Below are 21,431 nucleotides of genomic sequence, written 5' to 3' on the forward strand. Positions count from 1 at the left end.
AGCGGATGGGCACCCAAAGGCAGCGATACCCACTTCACCGCTAAATCACCCCTGGAGGTGCGAAACTCCCTCCACTCCTATGGAAGAAGAAAGAGGCAAAGAACTCTGGCAACTCAGTGGGGTGCTTAAAGTCAGACAAGACAAGTCCTCCTCAGAAATCACCTAAGGCCCGATCCCTGCATCAGAATAAGCGTGCACATTTTACACTGTCAGTGTGGCTATAAGGGTATTTAGATATCAAAGTGCAAATGATAATCTGGATCTCCAGATCTTCTCTGCGTGAAAATAGCATAAATAAATATCTATGTATATTTTGCAGACTACTGAAGCAGTCCAATGGCAGAACTACTTCCATTTCTCCTTGCATGATGATTCACCTCATGTCCTAACAAACTGTGTTTTTTGACTCCAACACTCATCCTCCCACATCTCATTCTGAAAACTTTTCTAAAGGAATTACCCGGTTACATTTCTTGACCGTGGAGAACAGTGAACTGAACAAGTCGTTGACACTCTCACATAATTTCAGTCTGTAATTATCCCAGAGCACAATCACAGCAACGTGGCAGTGAACGAGCCTCTACGCTTATATAAGACTTACATATATCTTCATACAAGGTATAAACTTATCTAAGTTTCTTTGCATCTTGAACAATACCTTAGCTGGTTTATTAAGTCTTGCAGTGGCACTTGGCTGACTTTCAGTCTGACTTTATGCAGATTCTTTTCGAGGAATTTTTAATACCTAATTTCCTTCTGAAGTGTTCAGCCTACAACAAAACATATCTTCCCAAGACTTTTTTTTTTTTTTGCCAGTCTGCAAGTCGCTAAGGTTTCTCTTTCCACAGTTTGCAGGATGTACTCTCTCACCTCCTGTCTTCATTTGATTTCTGTTCTTTATTGAATATAACTAATAAATTGTACCCCTTTCTCCTCAGATGGGCCAAGCAACCAAAATAACTCCATGATCCCTTAATTTCTACTCTCTTCATTGAAGACTTGCCTTTTATTTTCATCCCAGACATATACATGGGTGTTTATATTACGGACAACCTAGACTGTCATAAGTGAAAGACCAATGTCTATTTTGATAAATTAACAGTAAGTTGGACAAATTAAATGCATAAAATACACAAATACGTGGGGTTTTTTGAGTAAGAAAATTCACAAACACTTTTTCACCAAACACTCTGCATACATTGTGTGCAGTTTGATCAAAACCTACCATGCCGATCTCAAGATGCTGCTGAGCCTGGAAAGCAGTATCTTTGACTTGAAGTTTTCTAATGTGTATACCACACCCAGAAGAGGTGGACCCTGCTCCAGCACCTGGTTGTGTACAGTGAATGGGGCCTCATCAGCCCAATTTAAGGGGCTCTAACTGGGTTGAGGTCTTGTACCATTTGCCTGTACACAGCCCGTTGTGGGGCTGGAGCACCAGTTTGCACAGACCCCATTTTCCAGCCCTTACACTCTTAATTACAATTCTCTATTCTCTTTGACCAGGTTTTCCAGAGCAGGAAAACCCAGGAGTATTGCATACCTTTCTTTACCATTTTATATTTCCAGTCCTTAAATACCGAAGAGCTGCTGAATCTAGAAAGAAGTAAACTTTCTGTCTTGTTTTTGGTGATTCTTGCAGGTTTTCCCACAGAATGTTGTGTTTTTGTCACCGGGGGTTGTATGGAGCATTCTGAATCTGTCAATATAACAAAATGTCATCCGCATTCAGAAAGACTGTGTGTGCTTTTTCCTCAAGCAATATTCTCCTTATATTAGTGTGCAATTTTATTGATATTTTCACACATCCCATTACAGTAACTAATAACATAGGAGAGACCAGCATGACACAGTAAATTCCACTTGTCTGGTACGATGTAGAACACTGAGCAGCTGTTAGTATCGGGGCCATAAGACTGTAACACAAAATTTTAAGTATGCTTAATATTTTGTCCCCCCAGTTTATAAGACTTAATGGTAGTGTTCCTCTAGTGCTCAGGTTTCGGCTGACTTCTCTGTGTACCATGCTCCTTCGGACAGTGCTGCCATGGGGATAACTTCTGCCTTCATTCCCACCATCCAGTGTGACAAAGCACCGTGTAATATTCGCTGTGACTCTTGAGTCCAGATTAATCAAAGGTCATTGTGGCCAAAACGTGTGTCTCGGGTTGCAAGTCCTATTTAGATGAGAAGGTCTGGCTGATGTGAGGCGCCAGCCCACCCCCACAAATAAGGCTATCCACGGGGGCACACACTCATGCTTCACAGCACCTGGGCACCGGAACTTAAACGAAGCTTGTGTAACCTATCCTTGGAGAATTCTTGTGTCTGTGAACGTCACATGCGCTTGTGCCAGTGTGGGACTTTGTTCTTCAACTCTTCCTTCCCAATTGATTTTCATTTAGCATTTTGTTCTCCCAGAGGTTTGCCATCATTTTGTTCTAATGCCTGCCACTAATTCTTCAGGGATGCTGGTCCGATGCAGGGGGCAGGTAGAAGGCAAAAGCCTCTTCTTGCTTCTAGACATTCCTTGCACCAAAGGAATCCCAAAAGAACTGAAACGAAGCTGTTGCAGGGTTGAATATCTCTCAAAAGAGTTGTGGCTATCTCACCTACAGCAGGCAAAGTTTATCGGTCCGCAGTGGAGGAAACGCTACAGAGCCAATCCCTCTCTTCTGGAAATTGCCTGGCTCATTGTCCTACAGCAGCGTGCTTTGAACCAGTTCTGTAAGGTTCCCAACAGCCGTTTTGGAAAATCGGAACTGCAACTGAATCAACTCTGGGGAAAACAGGAACAACGGGGGGTTCCTGTGGGGCGCAGCCCTCCTGAGACAGAGGTTGGGCTGCACTGTCTTGTCCTGGGGCTGCCTAAGCCACTTTCTTTTCTGCATATAAGGAGCCTTAATGCCATGGAACGGTTGGTACCTAAAGCCCTCTGTGTTTCACTTACCTTCTTTTTCTTCACATACCTTTCCCAAACATTGCAGTATTTATAATCTCTCTCCCTATATATATATAAAAAAATAAAACCGGGCTCAGACTGAACAGTAGGAGTGAGATACACCCACACATCAGGAGAGTCTGGTCCTGCCAGTGCCTGCCAGGGCTGCCTTGGTCTTGACTGCTGCAAAGCAATAACAGATGGTAGAACTGCACCCACCATGAGACCAAGAAGAATGAGTTTGACTTTGAACAACGTTTGACATCCTCAAGCAACCATAAATTCAATTTATTTTGCAATGGCTTGACTGCAAAATGGGACTGATGAACATTTTTGAAAACCAGCAGCACGGCTTCCTTTTACTGCTATACTACTATATAGAGGTTTTTGCAATTGCATTCCCAAATTCTTTCCTCCTAAAGTGTTAGCTGGTTTATGACTTGTATTTGTAGATCAGTTTGAGTAAAGAGTGTATATATATATATAGTCTTTCTTGGGAGTGAATTTAAAGAGTGTGATGCCAAACTAAGGGCACAGTGATACAAATAAACATAGCAAAGCTGGAGCAGCCTTTGCTCGGAGATATTTTATCATTTAAGTAGATTGTCAAGGTCATTTACACTAGTACATCCAGTCAGATGATATTACATCTTAAATGCATCAGTGCCGGAAGCATGTCCCTGTCACCTTCCTGCAAGTCTCAGAATTAAACCATCTCTTTTAAACTTTCCTAACTTCTACTTCAGACCTGGAGAGCTATTTTTAGCTGTAAGTACTATTAATGAGATTACTCTCAGCTAGATATCACAAGCTTGGGTGCTGCACTACAGACAAATACTTCTTTGCATGGGTTATTTACAAATGATCAAATTATTAAAAAGTAGAAAATCTTAACGCCTCCTTCCCCCAAACATTTTCTCATCAGTGTTTGCACTTTTTATTCACTTCTAACAATTTCTTTGCTTTGGACAATGAACAGTTCTCTGCTGAAAAGGTGAGCAAAACATTTAAACAGAGGAACAAAGAAAGGCTGAATCATTTAAATCCCAAATGGGGACATATGACACTGTTTAAACAAATCAAACCACAGGTTGCAATTGGAAATCATGAAGTAATCTTCACGGTGCAGGACTGCTACAACGCAAGACTGCATTAGACTGTAACTATTTCTCTGCTGGAATTAAAACAGAAACACATTTGATGTTATACATCAAATCCTTTATCAACAAGAGGTTATCAGCAAGAAGGGGTTATTTCACTCTGTGCCCACTATGAGGCTGGCATAGTCTCAGCTTTATTCTGTTCTTGCGCTGACTAAGCCTGGTGAGGAAAGGAGCCACCAGAGAGGTGGTGAGGTAGCGTCCAATCTCCTGGAGCAATGAGGCATGGCTGAGGTGTGCTCCATGCTGGTACCAGGCGTATACCGATGAAACTTGGGCAAGGCAGCAGCAGGTTTCACACCAGCCGTGGGGACCTCTGAGGTCAGGAACCACTACCCACAGGAGCACCTCCATTCCCAGAAGAGCAGAGTGGCAATGGGGAGACAGACATTTGGAGTTGCCTTTTTCCAATGGGTTTGGGCTGGACCTTTAGCGAGCACAGGGCAGAGCATACTGCAGCTATCCCTAAAGCTTGACCAGCCCCCGTTATAGCAGTCTTTCAGTACCTAAAGGGGGCCTACAGAAAAGGTGGAAAGGGACTCTTTGTCAGGGAGTGTAGTGATAGGATGTGGGTAAAGGTTTTAAACCAAAAGAGGGTAGATTTAGATCAGATATTAGGAAGAAATTCTTTACTCTGAGGGTGGTATGACACTGGCACAGGTTGCCCAGAGAAGTCGCGGATGCTCCATCCCTGGAAGTATTCAAGACCAGGTTGGATGAGGCTCTGAGCAAGCTGGTCTAGTGGAAGGTGTCCCTGCCCATGGCAAGGGGATTGGAACTAGATGATCTTCCAGCTCAAACCATTCTATGATTCTGTGAACTCTAAGCAGGAGTCCAAATGCAGACTGCTCAGAACAGCTGAGGATTTAAAAAAAATAAATAAAAGAAGAAAATATACAGAACCGGAGAAGAAAACAAGCCTCCAGCTGGCAGGATGATGATAACTGCTACAGAAAGAAGTATATTCATTCCCTCCTCCAACAAGAGGAAACAGAGAGAGCCTTTGAGATGGCATTACACAAAGCACCTGTTGCAAAGGACTGAGTAGAGTTCTTTGTTAAAGTTGTATTTGTATTGATGCAAGTTACTTGCTTGCATTTTTTTAAAGACCAAATTCCAGAACTGTGTAATCAAAATACATTCTTTGCATGTGTAATTAATACAGTAATTTAGGTACCCAGCTTCTGTGATCTCATACGTACGAGCAACTGCTCATTAAGTAATTACATGCCTACCTGGTTTTTCCAGTGCAGTAGAATATATTTGGAAGTTTACAGGCACGCTTGGTGCAGAGGCTTGAAACCACAGACTCAAGCAGAGAATGACAGTTTTGACACAGCCACTTCAGGGACCTATTATATGTCCCGTAAAAAGAAGACAACAGCGCTTTTCATTCTGCTGGAAATGTAAAGGCCAGTGTGACCTTCACACCTCCTTCTGTTAACATCTGGACTGCACTGGGTTACTGGATAGGTTCTGTTGGCATCCAGATCATCCACACACTCTGGACATGAAACCAAGCTTTCAGTGGAACAATTGCTGATGTCAACTAAAAGCCTAAGTAGAAAGCTGTCATAAAAATGTCTATGCTCCATCCTGAAGAGGTGTCTTTTGAAAAGTATGAACATGAGACTTTCAGGATTTCACTCCAGCTGCAGAAGAGCAAGCTTTTGCTTACAATGAATTGAACAGTTGCTACAGAACGAGAAACATATCCGTTTGCTCAAAGAGAGCTGTAGACAACTTATTTGCAAATTTTTACTTGGGGAAAAATAGTAAAATATTTGGGACAGTGAAGTTATTAATGATGGTTCCAGGCCAAGGAGCAGATTCACATAATTTTTTCTGGAAAACATTTACAATTTTGAATTATCAGGTTTTATTTTGGCTACATCAGCAAGTATGTGGATTAGGAGAGCAAGTATCAACAACACAGTAACATAGTGAAACTCTCCAGAAGGAATAAGCAAATGAAGCAGAATATTGAACACTGTTCTTCAATTCAGCACTTCAAGACTAATGATGCCTAAACACAGCATTCGGCAGCCTTTTGTCCTCGTTTTGTGTGGGTTTCAGTGACAGCTTGAAATACAGAGCAAAGGGAAGTTGCATATTTTGTCTTTTTAAAGCCCTTACCCTGGGCATTTGATCTGGGAAGAGACGTGAGGTGCTGAGGCATCACGCAAAGGAATAATAAGCTCAGTGAAGACCTCGATTAAGACAATGATTCCCACTCTATCATCACTTCCTCTTGATGCATGAATACTAAATGCTGGCTTCATAATTACGGTCCAAAGCAGTTAGTAATGTTTGCTTATTGCTTTGAGAATGCCAAATGTTAAGTGTTGCTGCGTGCCAGACCCCTCATCCTTGACATACGTCAGACAAACCTGCCTCTCCCCCTTGTTTAAGAGCAGAGCATTCTTACCTCATCACCTGCCCGGCTGAGGTAATACAAGTTTGTCACCAAGGATCCCACAGAAGCGCTGGAATAATTACAGTACTTTGCACTTTCATACCATCCTCCCACTGGGAATCTCCAGTGCTTCATAAACATTAGCCAAAACTCATGAACTTCCTATAACGTATGATCACTCTGATCCGTTTGCTTTAGGGGGACAGACACATGCTGATGAAGCCTCTTGAACAAAGTGATAGAGCAAATCAATGACAGCTCCAGTAATAGATCCCAGGCGCCCAGATCCCACATCCCGTGTGCTATATACTGGGCTGGCTGTAGCACGCAGGCTTTTACCGGAACAGCCCTACGTGCGGTCCCACACACCCCAGCAATATTCTTTCCTGCCAGTCACTGACAACTTTTTAAGGAAGAAAATAAGGAAAGATTGAGTTTTCTGGGTTTTTTTAATCACACGCAGCCCACCACATGAAAGGCATGTCAGTCATGGACATCCAGTTCCCACGTGGTTAGGGACCCTTACCCCATTTTAAGTGATAACACAAGGAGAACAAAGCATTACCTTCCTCTCCAGCAGCAGAGTTTCCAACAGCCTCCCTTTCCCGGTCAGCGTGGTTGGAAACGGCACTTCCACTTTTCGTCCTTCGAAGAACACTGAACGCCTTGTTTATTTTTTTAAAAGATCTGCTTCTTATACTGGAGCGTTCAAAGTGTCGAGCTGCAGCAGCAGGAAAAACCAAATCAATACAATTCAGCAGTTCCGGGCTAGAACCACATCATTTCTGCAGCCATCGGCATATGCCGGGGCATAACATCAACAGCAAGGCTGCCTGCACCTCTCCTTTGCACCTGACTCCAGCTGGTACTCCGAGGTTGCACCCACCTGAATCTGGGTACAATTATCCTACCTCTGTCCCACACCCTGGAATTGCCACCTTCCCTGTCCGTTTTGCCAGCCACACACAGAAATCTCCTGCGAGTGTGGTAGCCGGGGAGAGAATAATCCTCAGTCAAGGCAGAATCAACAGCAATCCCGTGAAAAATGCATATAAAAGGAAGAAGCAGTGTCCTTCCCGAGCTATTTAAGTCTGACACACACACACACAAAAAAGCGTGAAGTTGTTAAAAACTCTGCTTGAAAAATAAGTACACTGCTGCCTCAAAACCCTGCAATGCTTCCAAAGCCACCAACGATAGCCAACAATTTCCTGTGAAAAATTCAAAGATACTCAGGGGGGAGGGACCAGCTAAGTCACATCTCCTAACCTGGGTAAGGCAACAACAAAAAAAGAAAAAGTCATAATACTTTCAAAACATGTCACTCTCTTTTCCATCCTGCTGAAGATATCTCCATGGCTGTTGCTTTTCTGTCTCTTCGAGCTCTGCATGCTAGCCAAACACTGTAATCTAATAATAGAACATTCCCTCAAACCAGACTGTGGCCTGTAAACTCAATAAAACTGGTGGGATTTAATTTCATTCTGGTGTTCTCTTCTTGTCTCCTCCCTTTACTCGCCTCTTTAGCCCCATGCACACAAGAGGACGGTGCTGCTCCTTTTCTAGTCTTTCTCCAGCCCTTCATCCGTGCAACTGATGCAACACAAGGTAGGCTACAAATTCTGGCTTCAGAGTCCTCAAATACAAACTTTAAACCCATCGTTAATGCTCCTGAGTCTGCCTTTGGCCAGGTCACGTTTTTCAAATAAGGCACTAATCAGAGCCAGATGCAGTGTCACAGGGTGAAGGATCAAGGCAAGGTTTCCTGGTGCAACTTGTCCCTGACTGTGGTTATTTCAGCAGGACCGGCTCCTCTGAGCTGCACCTCCCTGGGAGGCTGGCAAACATCTCCCAAGCTCACAAGGCACTTCTTAAGGTTTGTTTTCCTGCACATACTCGTCAACTGCCAAACACAGTTCCCAACAGGCTTTTGTGTAGGTGCCCATGGCATGGTCTAAGGGGGTTACTTGGGCCACCATGTTTTGGTGAAGTTATTAGACAGCTACAGCATGGCCCCAGCTCATCACAAATGCCATTTGCTCTTCCAACTAAGCTGACTTACCTAGACAGCCTTTCTTAAAACCTGCATGTGTGCAGCTAGTCCATCTTCAGCTTAGTGCTGCCCCCGGCCAAGCAAATTTGTTTTTCACCTCAAATCTGTTGGGTCACTGAGTGCGCAATTTGATAAGCCATGTAAAATTAAAGCTTTTGCTCTCCTTTTTTTTTTTTTTTTTTTTCCCAAAGCCTCCAACAACATATGTTTCACAGAAAACGAATGCTGAAAGAGGCCACCAGGCTCTGAAACCATCACTTTTAGTTCTTACTTCTGTTCCGGTTGCTGCGATGCAGGTCTCCGGGGCTGCTGCCCGACTGGCTGTCCTCTGAGGTGGGGCTGAAGGCCGGGTTCACCAGCCCCGGCTCATCTGTCATTAAGGCGATGGCCGCAGCTGCCGAGAGCTCGGGGCCCAGAGCAGCTACTGCTAAGCTGGAGCTGTGGTCTGGAGAGCAGTCTTGGGAACGCCTCTTCCGTTCCTTGGTAAGGCCATAGTGGGATGCTCCTTTACATCTAAGGAGAAGGGAGGGAAAGGGAGACATGATAACTAGTTGTATTTAAATGTTGCATACTTATGGAAATTATCTGGTGCCAAGGAATCACTTGGAGTACAAACTGTGATGGTCGCGGTGGCCAATGAAATAAGGATGCTTAACAAGAGGGGAAAAATGCCGGTCCCATCATGTTACACAGAATCAAAAAGAAGGAAAACTGTCCTTCAAAGTAGCTGAGTTACCACCTTACATGGAAAGACTACTGCTGGTCAAGAAAAAATAGAGAGCCACAGCCTTACGTGTAGTCTTATGTGTATAAATAGTCACTGTGGATGCAAGAGGACAGGAATAGCAGGTGACTAATTAAGCCAGAGGCTACAGTCTGTAATTTCCCCCTTGCCTCTGGTCAATGAAAGAGAGCAGAGTGAGGACTGACAGCTTCTCCAGTTCTGCTGGAGAAATAAAAGATGCCTTACCCAGCCCTGTGCCCTGAAAAACCTTCCTGGTCATCAAGGTGGTCACACCAGGAGCACAGCGCTGTGGACTTTCACGCAGGAGGCAGGGTCTGCCCTTCAGGTAGAGGCTGATGCAATCAATGAAGGAAGGGCTGCAGGCAGGAGTTGAACACCCAGGGTCTGTGGGAACCAGGTCCCCACGTGGTGCCCATACAGACCTACACCTGATGAATTGCTTTCAAATTCAGCCACAAAGATCATAGAGTCCTAGAATCACAGAATGGTTTGGGTTGGAAAGAACCTTAAAGATCATCTGGTTCCAACCCCACTGCCATGGGCAGGGACACTTCAAAGCTCCATCCAACATGGCCTTGAACACCTCCAGGGATGGGGCATTCACAATTTCTCTGGGCAACCTGTTCCAGTGTCACACCACCTGCACAGTAAAGAATTTCTTCCTAATATTTAACCTAAACCTACCCTCTTTCAGTTTAAAATTGTTACCCCTCATGCTATCGCTACACTCCCTGATAAAGAGTCCCTCCCCACCTTTCCTGTAAGCCTCCCGTTAAGTACTGGAAGGCTGCTATAAGGTCTCCCCAGAGCCTTCTCTTCTCCACACTGAACAGCCCCAACTGCCTCAGCCTGTCCTCATAGGAAAGGTGTTTCCAGCTCTGCTATTCCAGCTCAGTTGAGACACTAAAACAGAGGGGTTGTTGCCTTGATGAAGGAAGAGTCGCAAGAGGTGGTGGAGATCCCACTGGCCCCACAGCCGCACCAGAGCCAAGGAGAGAGCACAGGGCTCCCACTGAATGAGCGCAGGTCCTCAGACCTCATAGCTAGATCCTTGGGCTGGCGTGAGACTTCACCAGTTTGGGGAGCTCCAGGCTGGTTCTAAAATAATTCCGGAGGAAAATGCAAATCCTAAATCCTGACTTGACCTCCACAGTGACAAAATCCTCCATTTGTGGTGGGGTGTCCTGGTGTCCATGAGGACATGCATGTTCCCAAAAGAGCTGAAGATAGAGCTTTGTAGGAGGCAAATTATAAGCCTGCTTTGAAACAACTTTCTTGTGGTGCCAACTATCTGCTCACGATGCATCCTAGACGGCAAAGGCAGGACCACGCACGGCATTTCTTTCTTAAGACTTGTTAAAGAACATCACTTGAATGAAATTAAATGTCTCTGTGCTCTTCATGAGTCAGTATTTAATTAAAGCTATAAAATAACTGAAGAGACAGAGTGGCCCAAGGACACAGCACCTGTGACTTTTCTCCAGCACCACTTCTTCCCAGTGCCTACCCACTAGAACCTCATTCACCGCATCAAAAAAAAAAATAATCTGCCTTTTAATCATAATCTAATGAGCTTGGACTACTTTCAGTTACTATTATCTCTTTCTTCATAGCAAAGGCTAACTGATGACTTTCATAAAAGTGCCCTGTAGGATGAACTCACAGAAATAGCTGCAGAAACCCTTAGGGATGGAAAGCTCTTCGTAATATATGGCGTGCACAAAAGGCAATGCATAATACATACGGTACACAACGCTAGTGGGTTAAGTGTCAGAAAAAGAAGTAGTACACTGAACTTGGAAGCCTTGGAAGAGAAATTATTTATGGAAGCAGTTCCTGGGACAGAAAGATGAGATGAGGACGAGTCACAGAGCTCTCTATATCGGCTTAGGAGCAGCAGTTTTATTTCTCTTATGGTATTGGCTTTTTATGAGAGAAAATTGAAATAAAACCTTTTTTAGCACTAAATTATGATTTTCCATCATTTACCATCATTTACCACTTCTGACCACTTTCATCTTAAAGAGGGGATAAAACAACCAACCCAAACTGTACCATATTGATGCAATTGTGTAACGGCTTCGTATATATGCTTTAAGGCTTGGATGGGAACGGCTGTGGAAGAAGTTATTTCTAAAACCTTTCACAAGCAAAATGAGGTGTCTCAAAAGGAAACACTCTTGTGGAAGAGAAGGTTGCTCAACTATTTCCAAAGACCAAAAAAAAAGCTGTTGGGGCATGCGTTCCAAGAAAAGACTGCAACAATAATCATGTAAAACAGAAAGGGAGAGCTCTCCTTCCTCCACTGCAGCAGGCATTTTCCTATTCCTTCCCGAAAAAGAGGTGTGACTTCCTCACCACTCCCTCCCAACATCTCAGACCATGGCATATATTTCCTTTATATTTCCTAGGGAGCAGAACCACAAAGGCCTTCCCCTCTTGCAGCCAGCCTAAACTTCTCTCACACAGCATGTTGGGAACCTGTCCTTGAGCTCTCCCACTTGCAGTAAAGTCACACTTACTAATCCAGCCTATGAATGCTCATCAAAATAGTTTAAAAATAGTCTAAAAAGCCGACACGATGAAATGGACGCAAAGAAATGGCTTTGGGGTGAATTGTTGGCTGTTCTCAAAAGACAGTCTCTGCCTTACAGACATCCTGCAGAGATTCCGAATATGATGAGACATTCCTACTCCACATTTTATTTTATTTGCCTCTGTTTTCACCATGCCGGTAAAGTTTCAGCAGCTGATATTAGAGCACCAGCCTTGTGAATGAGTCCTCAAATGTGGGTCTTCTTTGGTTTTGGTGGGTTGCATGAAGATCAACGTGAAGATCAGAAGTGGCTCTGCCCAAAGATTCCCAGCTACATGGATTCAACCGCTGCCTGGTGCCCATCTGCACTTCCCTACTGAAGACTTCAATTTCTGTGGAAATCCTCCCTCGCTGCTGCTGGCGGCACCGCAGACACCCAGCTAACAGCATCAGCCCAGCAGCAACGAACAGAAGACAGTTACTTTGAATGCAGACAGGGCTGACACGGTTTAAGATGTGGCTTATTGGAGAAGACAAGTTGTCATGACACAAAGCACAAAGCATATCTTTCTAACTCTGCCAGAAATAGTTAAAAGAGAACCAAAGCTCTTCAAGTATGAGCACTGAAGCTATTTCTTAAATAATTGTGGCAGGCATAAATGAACACAAATCAAGCCCTCTTTCTTCAGATTAACACAGTGTCCTTGAAGAAGAAAAAAAAAAAGTCCCAAGCCCTCAAACTTGTTATAAAATCTGCAACAGCATCTCTTCACTTTCATTGTTTTCCTTGTGCTGACACTGCTGTGATAACAGAAAACAGAAGAGATGACTGTCTAAGTGGAATCATATTTATAGTGTCTCAGCTACATTTTTCCATATGGTTGGATTTGGCTCCCAGAAAAGAGAGATCCATAAAACAGCTACATGCTAGTACTAATTATCTCTCTCACTGCGATTACTATGATTATTAATCAGCTGCCTGATTTACAGCTGGAAGAGCAGGATACCTGATTAACGTAGGCCAATCAAAAAGCGAACCCAACACTGTCTGGTGGCCAAGGTGAACTACAGATTTATGTTCCTTCTCAGTCGCGCCGGACAGCGAGTACATCCATGCAGCCATATGATACCGAAACCATTTGAAGGTCAAAACTGAGAGAGATAAACAGACATGAATAATGTGCGTTGGACAGTTCGTGCCATTAAAGTAGCGTCAGTAGGTGCATACAGGAAATTCAGAAAATAGTTTCTTCTCTTTGCAAGGCCTCTTTTATGAAGCAGAAATGTGCTGTCCTAAATCCTGGCCCTGTGGGCTAACCACCCGGCAGCGAGAGGGCAGTAGTGGCTGCTGAAACTTCACCCAGGGCTGCGGTTCTGGCTGGCCTCAACACCGGTGGCCACAGGGCAAGCCTTGCCCCATGCCCTGCTCCACACGCAAGGGAGGGTCTGCACTCCAGCCTTCAGGAGCTGCACGTCCCAAGTGCTGGAGCCAGGACATCCAAAACCCCATGGCTGCCTTAACTTGGTCCTACCATTCGTAAAACCAAGCTTTGGTCAAACTCAAGGTCAACCGAAACATTTCCAGGTCATTTGCAAAGTCAAATGAAAACAGTAGTTTGAGAACAGGGATGCGTTTTCCTTGCAGCATCCCCGACTCGCACAGCAAAGGAGGGCCTGAGAGTGAGGTTGACCTCAAGGATGTCCATTACCCGAGGCTGACACAGGGGCGAAACATAAACAAGGACAACTGCATGGAGTTTTTCACTTCTAGTGATCCAAATGAAAAAATATGACAGGCAAAAAATATATGTATATATCTATAATGCCTTTGCTCTTTTAAAAGCGCCCTGCTTTCTATCTGGGTCGCTTCACAGGCTATCCCTCCTTCTCCCTGTCTCACACCTGCCTGCCTGGGCAGGAAACAGAGGAAAAAAGGGAATCTAGAGAGTGACGGTGCTTGTGAGCCAGGTCTGGCACAAATAAACAGGGAAGAACCTCTGCCTGCCCAGTTCCAGCAGTGCTTTCCCAACCTCACTTCCACCGCACTCATATTTTGGTGCTGTTTTGCAACGAACATGTTGTCTGAGTGCAATTAAGAATAACGTATACAAAGCACTCAGGATTGCCCAGCAGGAGAAAATACTGCCTAATGGGCTGTCATTGCTGATCTGAAGCTAAACCTCGATCACGATAGACGAGTATGTTTCAGCTATGCCCTCACTGTGAGCAGCCTCATCCCTGTGTAATTTGGGCTTGACACAAGCTGGGATCAGCAGTACCAACAGTGTGTAAGACACCCTGACCCCAACACACAAACTCTCCTGACTGCTCCGGTACCCCTCAACCGATCCGGTGGAAAGGCTGATGGAGAAACTGAAGGTGACCAGCAAGGAGCGTCCTGGATAACCTGGTGCTGATAACCTCACTTGTGAGACCCTGGTGAGAGGCTCCTCCTGCCGTGTCTGGGAAGGAAGGAAGGAAGGAAGGGGATGTGAATTGGAGAGGTTGTCTCACAAGAAGGTGTTGGCAATTCCTGCCCCATGGGAACCGTTCGCACTGTGTGCAGTGACTGTAGCCCAGACATCACCCAGATACCAAACATACAGATTTCGGGCCAAGCGCCTAAACTCTAAAGCTTTCTGAAACTCTGCCATAAGGGAATGAACTGACCTGATGAGTTCTCAGGCAGAGATGACACCAACTCTTCTGATCTTACTTTTGCCACCAGGAACTCGAGCCAAAACCGAAAGGAGCAAGGCACCTGATCTCCAACCAAATCCCATGTTACAGATCTAAGCTAAAATGCAGCAAATGCACAGCCTCCCTTCCAGATCAACCATACTGGTGATTAAAAGGTCAGAGACATCAACATCTTCAGCAGTGAAGGTGACCAATACCCTGCTGCTCTTTACACTTAATGACATTGTATCACCCTTGCTCGGAAATCTGGCTTCTGTGAATCCGGGTCCTACATGCAAAATTCCTCTTTTTTGCTATATATGAAAATCAATCCTGGAACTGAGTGCTTAAAAACATTTCTTATTCCCTGGTAATTCTGAGTTCTTGCAAGGATTAAGCACTGCATGAATGCTGCATGTGAAAAAAGCTTCATAAATAAGTACCTGATTTATTTTTTTAAAATGCATTTGCTTTTCCTGCTTTTTATAAAGGATTGGGCCATGTCAAGAGCATTCCTCAAGCTACTGTAATCAGCAGCTGTAGCTAGGAAGGTCCTGCCTACATTAAACCTTCTTCAATATTCATAAAGAAGGGGACGAGCCGTCTAAAAAGCAAAGCTTAAACTCCTGGGTTACAGTTTCCAACCAACATTTGCTGGAAGTCAGGCTGCAAAAGCCTTGTCTAAACACGCAACCAGAAACAGGCTGTTCTCCGCACCGGCGCTTGAATTTCCTAATTCCAGCACCATTCCTAGGTGCTCGCCACTGCTGTTCTGGGCACTCTGCACCCTGGCATTGATGCGCTTGGGTATCCTCTCCCTGATGATCTCCCCGTGTCAGAGGCTTGCCGTCTTGTTGGGGGGAAAAAAATGCTCATTTTTCACCCAACTTCAGTGGGTGAAATCATCCCAGTTACTCTTACTCTTTCGCTTCAATAATCTGATAAACAAAAGCCTTTTAGTGACAGTTTCCTGACACCTGGGGCACGAGGGCTGGCCGGGAGGGAGGTGCGGGCGCTGGCTCGATCCCCGCTGCCTCCGAGGGTCGAGGATGAGCGATTCCGTCCTACGCTTCCATAAACACGGCTCCGCTCCCTGTCAGCGCGGAGGTAGCTACAACAGAAGTTCGGACGAGGCAAATGGCTTCTCCGTCGAGCTGTCAGAGAGATTTTCTCATGTTATTTGCTCTCTATTGTCAACCAGAGGCCTTTGCTAAAGGATAAACACAGAGTAGATTTAGTGGTTCTATATTTCTGCATTACCACTCTATAAATATTTATAAAGGTCCTCATAACATTTATTTCTTTAAGCTAAAGTTATTTAGCTTAAATACTTTCCCACAAGATAGGAAAACCCTCTCAAATATCTATTTTTTTCACTTTAATTTCTGCATATCCCTGTTATGGTTTCCTAAGGTTTTTTTTCATCCTTTTTGTTTTAATGAAGCCATCATAATTCAACAAACTCTGGAACTACCTTACTGGCGAGGCCTGAAGTTGTGTTGTGTCCTATCTGTAAAGATCTGACCCCAGAGGAGTGCTGTCATTTTTACAATGCTTTTGCGCTATAATGCTGTCAAACAAAATACGTTTGTATATTATACAAGGAATGTGTGCAGGAGTATCTGTATACGTACACTTCCATGTCAGCTACTCTCTACGAATGTGGGTGCACCACTAGAAGAAGAACTCATCGTTCCCACAGATTAAAAAAAAAAAAACAACAAACCAACCAAAAACGTTTTCTAAGCATCTGAGGAAAATATATATTGAGTGATCTTTATAATTGCGGTGTCAGTCATCAGCTACAGTGACGTACTCCCATTTCTGTGATTTGGTTGCTGAGAAGGAGGAGCAAGCATGGCTAGAGATTTTGGTACAGGCCCTTGAAAGTATTTTGCACTGGCGAAGGATGGAACTGCAGTTCAGAGTTCAGCCCCCACGGTTCCCAAAACTACCGACAGACAGGCAGCCGGTGCCAGACACAAATTGAACAAGCATTCAGTGGAAACCAAAGCCCCATTTTAAATTTGACTGGTGATACGGAGGGAAGGGAGGAATCTCCAGATTTCCTACTAGTTTTCAGGAGAGTTGAAAGAACTTGGAACACATTTTATCCTTAAATAAATTGTAGAGTTTAAACTTCATGTACATGCTACCAAAGTATCATGTAACATGTGGTCATGTTTAAGCTTTTTTTCCGTTTTCTCTTTAAAAAGCAAAAAGTTGTATTTCAACCACCATCATCAGCTTCTATTATGAAATATTTTAAAAGTTCCATTAACCTCTATCATGGGAACAGGGAATTGGAAGAAATAGGTAAACAATACTAGTTGCCTGCAATTGTGGGCAAAAATCATGACTGGGATTATTGTGCAATGATCCCAGTTGTTGTTGGGACTGTGTACAAATTGTCGGTCCAGATCATGTTCTCTCCCTCCCCTGACACTTCTTCCAGGCCATTACTCTGTCACTGATGATTTTGAAACTACAGCTGTACTCGTTTCTCTTCAAGGTTCAAGCATCGTTTCAAGTCGTAGTCTTTAACTATTCCAACAAATTGCAGCTGTCCTACATATAGGAGAAGGGAGCTGTAAATTCCTAGAGACAGCCGAGATGGGCAAGCCAGCATAGGGGCTGGAAATGCCAACTTCTTTTATGGATTAGCACAGCTTCTGTATTGTACTTCCCACAATTACTGCTTTAGAGAAACTGATAGTCACAACTGACTTTATGGCTTCACCTTCTGCCGCCTCTTCCCCGCCTGTGCCCAAGCCACCAATGCTCTGAGAACGCAGGAGGGCATCAGCAGCCTGTTCCCACTGCCCATGTAAGGCATAGCCTTGGGGTGCTGCTACAGCTTCTGCCGTTTCCAATGCTGCCTTTAAATGTAATGCTTGTAGAGCACAAGTAGACCTCGAGCAACAAAAACGAGGAATTAAGCAGGGTGAAAGACTGCAAGCAGCCTATTAATCACTATTTGCTCCTAGATTACTATAAACAAACATTTGTCATCACAGGGAAGTTACTGACCAGAAGTACAGAACCGGAGTGATCTTGCGTGATGCAAAACAACAGCAGTATTTATTTATACTGAACTTACTCAACTAAATACTGAAGCTCCCCAAGAGTAATCTACATATCTCATGTGATCTACTCACACCGGCCGACACAAACAAGGAAAAAGGAGGAGCAGCACACTGTCTCTAACTCTCGGTAGGTGCTCAGCTACTGACACAGCAAAGAACCTCTGGGTACCTGGGTAGGAGATTCAGAGCAAAACAAGAGGGAAAAATAAGAAACATGGGACTAGCATTTTTGAGCTGGTGAGAGCCTGTAAACCTTGCCGATGGCTTCTAGTGCTTTTAGCATTCAACGTATAAAACATCATTTAAACCCACTAATCCTGTTCAAGTGCTATTTTAAAGTCCTAAAGTACTAAAAACTCCTCTTGACTTCAGCGAAGGTGGAGCTTGATGAAAACTTTACCAGGTGCTTTCATCACTTTGAGAACTGGATCATTTTCTATACAACATGCTTAAAAGCTTCAGCCTTCCTGACTCTTGAAGAAGAGCAAAACTCAAACATTGTTTCAAAAGAAAATGAGAAAACATAAATTAGAAAGACCCCCGAGAAGTTTCTTCATGGAAAATGTGTATAGTTATCAACAGTTGCACTTTTTTTTATCTACAGACGGCGTGCAAGAGGGAGCAATCACATACAATGTGTGTCAGTTGGGTATTTGGAAAGCAACATAAGACCTGCCACCAGAAGCCGTCAGCTTCATATTTGGCTTTCAAGTCCATCCAAGACCACTCAAAGAACTGCAATGGTACTCCACAGGCAATCTTGACCACTGATTTTTTGCCTTATACTAGTAAAATAATAATATAGCCTTTTTACAGTAGGAATTGAGATTTTATGTAATGAAACTACAGAAGGATCACTGAATATATTCCTCATGTAGAACCTTAACTGAAAAATGAGCCTAAGGAAAATCACAACATATATATACAAAGGCTCAACAAAATGTTAATTCTGCTAAAATCAAGTTATCTGTGACAAAAATAACAAGTGCGAGGACAAAGAAATTCTTAAGGCATTGCGGTGCTATACGTCATAATACCGCACAATGCAATAAACTGCATTTTTCAAATTGTGTGGATGCACATATAATTAATGTTAAGAATAAGCATTCAATCTGTTGATTCATGTGTTTTTCACGCTTATTGTTCAGGGTTTTGACCACGGGATTATATTCAACAGGTATAACTAGTCTCCTGGAACTTAGTATCTCAGCACTGTCTTCCCCTCCTACTATCCCCACCTATACTATAAAAACTTTATGACGCAGTGAGCAAAATACGCTTGCAATGGGACAAGGGGTTTTGGTTTTTTAACAGGAGTGACAGTATCAGCGTAACCCGATTCTTGCAGCTACAGACAGAAGAGCCTGCCAGATGGAAGCTTTGTATTTACACAAACTTCACACACGTTTCTTTTCGAAATAAAACTAATTACAATATCTGCTACGTCGCAGACTCAACGAGCCAGAACTACTGAGATTAGGTTTGAGGCTTCTGTTGGCACAAAGCAGTGACACACGCACATAAGTCTCTAGATGTAAAATAACAAAAAGGGAGCACTGTGTTCAATTTGGAGATGTTTTCAACACAAGGCTCGGGTTTATTAATATGTTCTCCACTGGAATTTGAAATTACAGGAAACAATGGGGCTGCAGCCAGTAAATAAGGAGTGCTGTCTTTTTACCCTCTTATTGACAGAACATACAATGGACAGTCACCCACAGCCCTAGCTCTGGTGGCGCTTGCCTCTGACCTCAGTGACTTAAAAGTCACATAAGATCCCTTTTCGGTCAGCATGGGTGTCTAAATTACATTGCTAACACATCTTGGTACACATCAAGCTCTGAACACATACTTGCTTCCTCATGGTCAGAAAAAGGAGGTCTCAGCAGGCCTTCTCAGACATTGAAAAACCACAGAGATCCCTGTCAGAGGCCCAACTGAATGTTGAGCAAGCACCTCCACTACCACGACTAAGTAGCATCTTAAGGTGTCACAAACGTTTCTCATTTTAAAAAAATAGTTCTCCTGTCTTATGAAATCCAACACCTGGTATTCAACGAGGACCCCGAATCAGTCCTGTAAGAAGTGAACTGTATGTGACTCATAAATCACTGTGTCTTAAAACCCTAAAACAACACAGGCTCCTTGTAGGGGTGGGGAAGGAAGAGTACAACATTTCCTGGTGTATCTCAGAGCTCAGTTTCCAGGATTTCAGGCTAAGTGAGTATTGACACTGGCATAAGAAGTATGTAAGTCACACTATTGACTAAATATCTCATTACACTATTTTTTTGGTGAAGATAACATAGCCAACTGTACATTTTGCTAGAGAAACACCATTTTGGCTTCTACTCCTCCTGGCTCTGCAGTCTTCTCCTTTGCACGTGTGGCTGTAAGAGGATGGATCAGAGGGAGGTTACGAGCCAGTTTTCGGAACAAAACTTCCCAAACCCATTGGGTATGCAAAAATCTTCACTGCTTGCGGTTTTATAGGTTCCACCCAGTTGAATATGAGATGTTTCAGTGAGATATTTCACCCTCCCATTAAAATAAACACACATCCAGGCTCCAGAAAGTCCATATCCAGCCAAAGCACAAGTATGGCTGGAATGCTGTTTACAGTCTTCTGAAAGCTCACATGGTAGGAAATGCTCGCTTATGCTGTAAAAATTGTGAAAAACACTTTTTTTGAAGCACTGTTTTATAACAGAGCTATCAGAAATACTTTTAACCTGAATTCCTTTACCCAAATCTAAAAAAAAAAAAAAAGCCCAATCCACTCGCCCTTCTCCCCACATAGCTACCTACGGGCAGTGCTGTCCTCAGCATCACGGAAAGCATCCAAAAATGCAGCGGTGCGGTTTCCCTCCTGTTGTGCCTGGACCACTGTCAGCTGTCGCTCGGCAAGGGAGGCTGATGGAGCTCATACCCTCACACCTCAGCGTTCGTGAGTGCTCTAACCACTAAACTCAGGTCAGGTTGGGGTAAGACTGATCTCTGCTCCTCCTGCTGAAGCTTATTCAGAGAGGTGGATTAAGCAAGAGGGACCCCAACGCTATCGCCTAATGAAAAACTGGCACCTGGGGATAGAGAATCTGAATCCTGCTTCAAAGGCTGCAGTGGCTTTTCGGTTGAAGTTGGGAGAGGCTCATAAGAAAAGGCACTGTCCTCTGTTAGTCCAGCCAGTATCTTGGGGAAAACCTGGCAATACCTTCTAGCCTTTCTTCAGTCTGAAGCTGAAGAAGTGACCTTAGAGGCTTCAGCTACAGGTTGAGAATCTGTCTGTAAAATTGTGTCTTGTTTTCTTAGGCCACCAGGATATAACTGATGAATCAAGGGATAAAATACATAAACTAAGGCGGAAGCAGGAATCCAACCCTGAAAACCCTTAATTACAAAAGATGCCTTCAGAAGTGGGTACCATATTACCAACAACACCAAACGGATTTCCCTGACAAAGGCAAGTATCATAGAATCGTAGAAGAACCTGGGTTAGAAGGAGATCTCAAAAGATCATGCAGTCCAATGTTTCATGGGAAAGGAAGCCTGGAGGAGATTATCTAGCACCCTCTCCAATTGCCTCTTGAAAACCTTAAGTGATGGGAACTCTACCACATCCCTAAGGAGGTTGTTCCAGTGAATGATAGTTCTTATTGTAAAAAAGTAGGAGAAGGTAAAAACAACTTTTGCACCATATCTTTAAGCACAAGTTGCTCAGGCTGATGCTTCTTCATGTTCCTTAGCTTGCAGATGCTATAGGTTTCTTTAGGTTTTCTTAGTCATTTCTACTCTCTCAGATTTCATGCTATTTTGGC

The 21,431-nt window shown here is 43.8% G+C and overlaps 1 protein-coding gene across 2 annotated transcripts in view; it reads right to left on the bottom strand.

The window, feature by feature from the left end:
* The window catches only part of LNX1 (ligand of numb-protein X 1), a gene marked incomplete at its 5' end in the record, with an annotated part of 68,965 nt that overhangs the window by 26,623 nt on the left and 20,911 nt on the right, over positions 1 to 21,431 (bottom strand). For both annotated transcript variants that reach the window (XM_082482595.1, XM_082482596.1), the window contains 2 exons: positions 7,083 to 7,238; positions 8,842 to 9,083. In XM_082482595.1, the coding sequence (XP_082338721.1) occupies positions 7,083 to 7,238; positions 8,842 to 9,083 (398 nt within the window). The remainder of the gene's footprint in view (positions 1 to 7,082; positions 7,239 to 8,841; positions 9,084 to 21,431) is intronic.

The sequence above is a fragment of the Vanellus vanellus genome, assembly GCF_965231255.1.
Source record: "Vanellus vanellus genome assembly, chromosome: 4".
Taxonomy (NCBI): Eukaryota; Metazoa; Chordata; class Aves; order Charadriiformes; family Charadriidae; genus Vanellus; species Vanellus vanellus.